Consider the following 4,656-nt stretch of genomic DNA (forward strand, 5'->3'; position numbering starts at 1 on the left):
TTTTTTTTTTTTTCCCCCCTAAAAAAAAGATGTCAGCCCCTGGCTGGAGTATTCCTCCTTAAAAACCCTCTCTGAAAATGTCATGTCCCAACAATGTGACTTCTAACTCGTTTTTGATGGACTCGTTGGCCGGTACCTGTAGAGGGGAGAATTATTCCTCCAGCCAAGGGATGTACATGCAGCCTGGGAGCGATTTCAGCTGCGGAGTCATGAGGAACTGTGGAATTATCCCGTCTCTTTCCAAAAGGGACGAGGTGAATAGCGCTACCTTGTCTCTCAGCACCTATCCATCCTACCTTTCTCAGCTAGACACTTGGTGTGACCCCAAAAATACGTACAGGATCGAGCAACCTGTTGCAAGACAGCTCCCCTCCTGCTCCTTCCCAACCAATGTCAAGGAAGAGAATGTTTGCTGTATGTATAACGCTGACAAAAGGGCAAAAAATGCCACAGAGGCAGCCCTCTACCCCAACCAAATGCCTGAACCTTGCCTAAATGACCATGAAGTCCCCGTTCCTAGCTACTACCGAGCAAGCCAAGGTTACCCCTCCATGGAGAAGACGTCAAACTGCAGCAATCCAAATGAGTTTGAGGCAAGTTTTGAATCCAGGGCGAGCCTGAACCCAAGGAATGAGCATCTGGAACCAGCACCGCCACCTCCTCCACCTCCTCCTCCGCCGCCCCCGGTGGCTAAAGTGAGTTTCCCCGAAAACACAAAAACAGATAATCCTCAGAACACATCCACGAACGAAATTAAAACAGAAAAAAGCGCCCCCGCACCCAAAACCAGTCCTTCGGAAGCAGAGAAAGACCCGAATAAAAACACTGACACCAGCACTGACAATTCTGACAATGAAGCGAAAGGTAAGGGAATCATTCGTTACCACTAGCTAATTTCAGCAATTAGTAATCAGCCGTGGCTAATAAGAGCAGGAGGAACGGGAATGGGCAGAAATGCGCTCTCTTGCCCTGCCAACTTCTCCAGAAATTGGCACAATCGTTGTGATTAGGGAGATTTGTATCGCAGCTACCGAGAATTCCGCGTTGCTGTTGTCGTTGGATTGTTTTTTTATTTTCCTAGAAATGTGGTTTTAAATAGAGATATGAATGCTGAAGGAAAAGGAGCAGAGATTTGGGAGCTCGTCCTCTCCCTGTTTATATGGGGGAAAAAAAATTGCTGTGCGTGTATTTATGGAAAAAAAAGATATTTAAATTAATTGATTTGATTCTTGCAATCAAGGCTGCGGAATGGAATGAGTTTTTTGCTCTGAAATGGCAGAGATTTGGGGTCTGTCGGTTTGTTTGGGAGGGGGTTGTTTGTTTGGAGGGGTTTTGTGTGTTTTTTTTTAAGGCGGATGAACCCGGATTTATTCTCCTCGCTCCTTCACGTTGCTTTCCATGCCAATGCTCCATTTCCATGTGCTGAGCGGGTTTGTCTTTGGTTTCTATGCTCAGCGTTAAAGAGAGGTGAAAAAATGAAGCTGCGTAGGGTCTGGATTCGCAGTGACAAACGTCTCAGGCTGGAGTTGGGTTCTGGGGCTCGTTTCAGGGCTTAGAAGCTCGTTGGGAGACCGAAAGAGGAAAAAGCTGCTTGTTTTTTTCGGTGGTTGTTGCTGGCGAATTGAGGTCTTGTTTGGCGAAGGCGAAAAAATGTTTCTGTGTGTTGAGCAGATGTTTTAAGTTTGGGATTTTCTGAGCAGAGGCTTTCACTGAGAGCGTTTTATTGTCGCTGGAGAGGTTGCCTATGGCTGGAAATCTGGGGGTAGGGGAATATTCGGCTTTGCTCCTGCCCTGATTCGAAGCCAGGTGGGTCCAGGGGCTTCTTCCAGGTCAAGAAGTGGGGGGGGTGATGTGAAGGGAGGGTTGGAATTTCCCCCCTCCAAAAAAAAAGTTGGTTGAAAATCCTGCTCAGATCTCCAGCCAGCGGGTTGCCTGTGGTATGCGGATTAAAATCTCGGCCGTGGGTCCTGGTCTGTGCCATAATTTGGGCTCCAGCAGCAGCAGGGTGGCTGGGTTGGGTGGCGACGTGTGTGCACATAGGGCTACATGTGTGTGGGTCGCATGTAGACCCCCGTGTGTACACGCCTCGGCTCTGGGGCACCAGCAAAACCTGTCCTCTGGCGTCCTCCCTGCCAAAATTGGCCTTTAAAAAAGGAGAAAAAAGAAGCACTTTTCAGTTTTCCCTTTTTTTTAAGCTTTATTTTTAATTTCCCTTTTTTTTTCCTTCCCCTTCAACCATTCCGCATCCAATATTACGGATGATAATTAACGCTACATGGAATGATAAGAAATGAGAAATGATATTATCTGACAGTTGAGTTGTAATTACACACAGACACACACAAAAAAAAGGCAAAGTCAAGGTTATCAAAACCCCTCCAAACTTATCTCCACAAAGCCCCTTCAAGGTCCACGCCAAGAGAGGTTTTGGTGGGAATTAAGGCGAATTAAAGATTATTATTGGGTTGGGTTTGTAATTGGGGCGGAAATAAAGAATTAAATCGATATAGATCAAGGTTTCCTATGGCCTCAGATGTTCAATTTAAATGGGTTGCGTGGAGAAAGACGCGATTTCCCGTTTGGGGGTTTTCTTTTTGTTTTGGGGTGGTTTTTTTCCTGCTTTAAAGGGTATTTCGTGTTGTTTGCAGTGGTTTCAAACGGGCAGATCCATTTAGGGCGGTTTTCGTTTGCTTCTGTGTGGGTTCCTTCCCCCCTAAAAAAATCTTTTAGAGCTTCACTTTTCGTTTCTGTCCAACCTGAATTTTAATTCTCCCAAAAGGTAAGAGACCTTTCTCCTGTCACTGAAGCTTTTTGGGGGCAGATTGGCTTTTCCAAGGGGATTTCTAGGGCTTGGTGGCATTCAAGGTTTTCCGCAGACGCCAAAGCGGGTGCAGGTCAAATCAACACATTTTAAAGGTGCTGTTGGCTAAATCTAGGTTGGTTTTTTTTTCCATTAAATGGCCCGAATTCGATGCCCGAAGAGGTGGCTACAAGGGCAGGATCCGAGTTGGGTTTTTTTCCCCCTCCAGTTTAGGCAGAATTAGTGGCCGGCTGCTGGTGTCAGGATTTTTTTTTCCTCATGACCAAATTCAAAGCCCAAGTATCTCTGTGTTTATTTACGGACGTGTGAAACACGTTTGGCTTTGCAAAGTGGCTGTGTGAGTGTGTGGAGTCCGGAGGGTGGAGATGGGGTTCCAATCTACCCCCGGATTTACCTCTGCGTGCCCGCACAGCTCATCAAGGCAAATCTAATTCCTACACACCCCAGCTCAGGGAAAATACACTTGACGGATCTCCAGGACGAGCGAAAATAGGTTTATTTCCCCCCTTCAGGCAAATATTTCACCCTTTGGGGTACATTTTGAAAGCCTGAATAAAATAGGTGCTTTTTTGGGGTGACTCGGGGAAGCCCCGAGAGCTCCGACAGTCGCATCGCTGCTCTCAGATTATTTGGGATTAGCGCTATTTTAACCCCCTCTATTTTAAGTGAAACCCGAATAAATGAATCCCACCCTATCCTCCCATCCCCGCGGTGGGGGAGCGCGGAGCGGGGGCGGTTTTTTCCGCGGCTGAGAGGTGAAGGTGCGCGCTGCTCCCACCAATTTACTCCCAGGCAGCGAAAAAACCCAAACCACCTTATTTTTACCTCCCTAAACCTTCTCTCCCTTCCCCAAATTCGCAGGCGAGCGACTCATCCCGTCCGCCTTTGGTTTGGCTTTGTTTTGCCCGAGGGGCGAGATGCCTTTTTGTGTAAAAATCATTAAAAAAAGAATAAAAACAAAACACAATTCATTTTTTTTTTAATCCCATTTATTTTTTAATCCCATTTATTTTTTTTTTTGGCCGCTTCGCTCAAACGATGGGGGTAAGTTTTTTTGTTTTTTTTTTTCCTTTGCCATTCCCGGGGTACTTATGTGACGATGTTATTTTTAACAGAGGATATAAAGGCAGAAAACACTACAGGAAATTGGCTGACAGCAAAGAGCGGAAGAAAGAAAAGGTGTCCTTACACCAAGCACCAGACGCTGGAGCTGGAGAAGGAATTCTTGTTCAATATGTACTTGACCCGTGAGCGCCGCCTGGAGATTAGTAAGAGCATAAACCTGACAGACAGACAAGTCAAAATCTGGTTTCAAAACCGCAGGATGAAACTCAAGAAAATGAACAGAGAGAACCGAATCCGTGAACTGACTTCGAATTTTAATTTCACTTGAGTGCCCTCCAACCCCCTGTGCAGGAGAAGGGAGAGAGAGAGAGGAGAAAAAAGGGGGGGGGAAAGAGCTTTGTGCAGTTTGGGAGGGGTGTTTTATTTTATTTTCATCCCCCCCCCTGCCCCTTTCTGGGTAGGAATGAAAAAAAATTAAAGGACTCGAGTGATTTTTGGGGTATTGACAGTTCGTAGAGAGAAGCCGCAGCGGTTTGAGCATGAGGGGTATATATTGCATCCGTGTTTCTATGTAAAATAAAGATGGAGATGGTTGCTAAAAAAAAAAAAAACCACCTTGTAAAATGTTTTAAGTTATTGACGTGCAGCACAAACCAGAAGGACCTTTTCTCTATGCGTTTTATGTTTAGGAGAATAGATGGCGTCCAAAAGTTTGCTTTTATTTTTTTTCCCCCTCTCCTTAGTGTAGCCTGCCTATTGTATAATAAAAA

The 4,656-nt window shown here is 45.7% G+C and overlaps 1 protein-coding gene across 1 annotated transcript; it reads left to right on the forward strand.

Moving 5' to 3' along the window:
* Positions 1-44: 44 nt before the first annotated feature.
* Positions 45-4,214, forward strand: HOXC10 (homeobox C10). Its single transcript, XM_008947449.1, has 2 exons — positions 45-864; positions 3,937-4,214. Exons 1-2 carry the CDS (start codon positions 78-80, stop codon positions 4,212-4,214), a joined length of 1,065 nt encoding a protein of 354 aa, XP_008945697.1. The 5' UTR covers positions 45-77.
* Positions 4,215-4,656: the final 442 nt, after the last annotated feature.

The sequence above is a fragment of the Merops nubicus genome, unplaced genomic scaffold (assembly GCF_000691845.1).
Source record: "Merops nubicus isolate BGI_N331 unplaced genomic scaffold, ASM69184v1 scaffold40749, whole genome shotgun sequence".
Classification (NCBI taxonomy): Eukaryota; Metazoa; Chordata; class Aves; order Coraciiformes; family Meropidae; genus Merops; species Merops nubicus.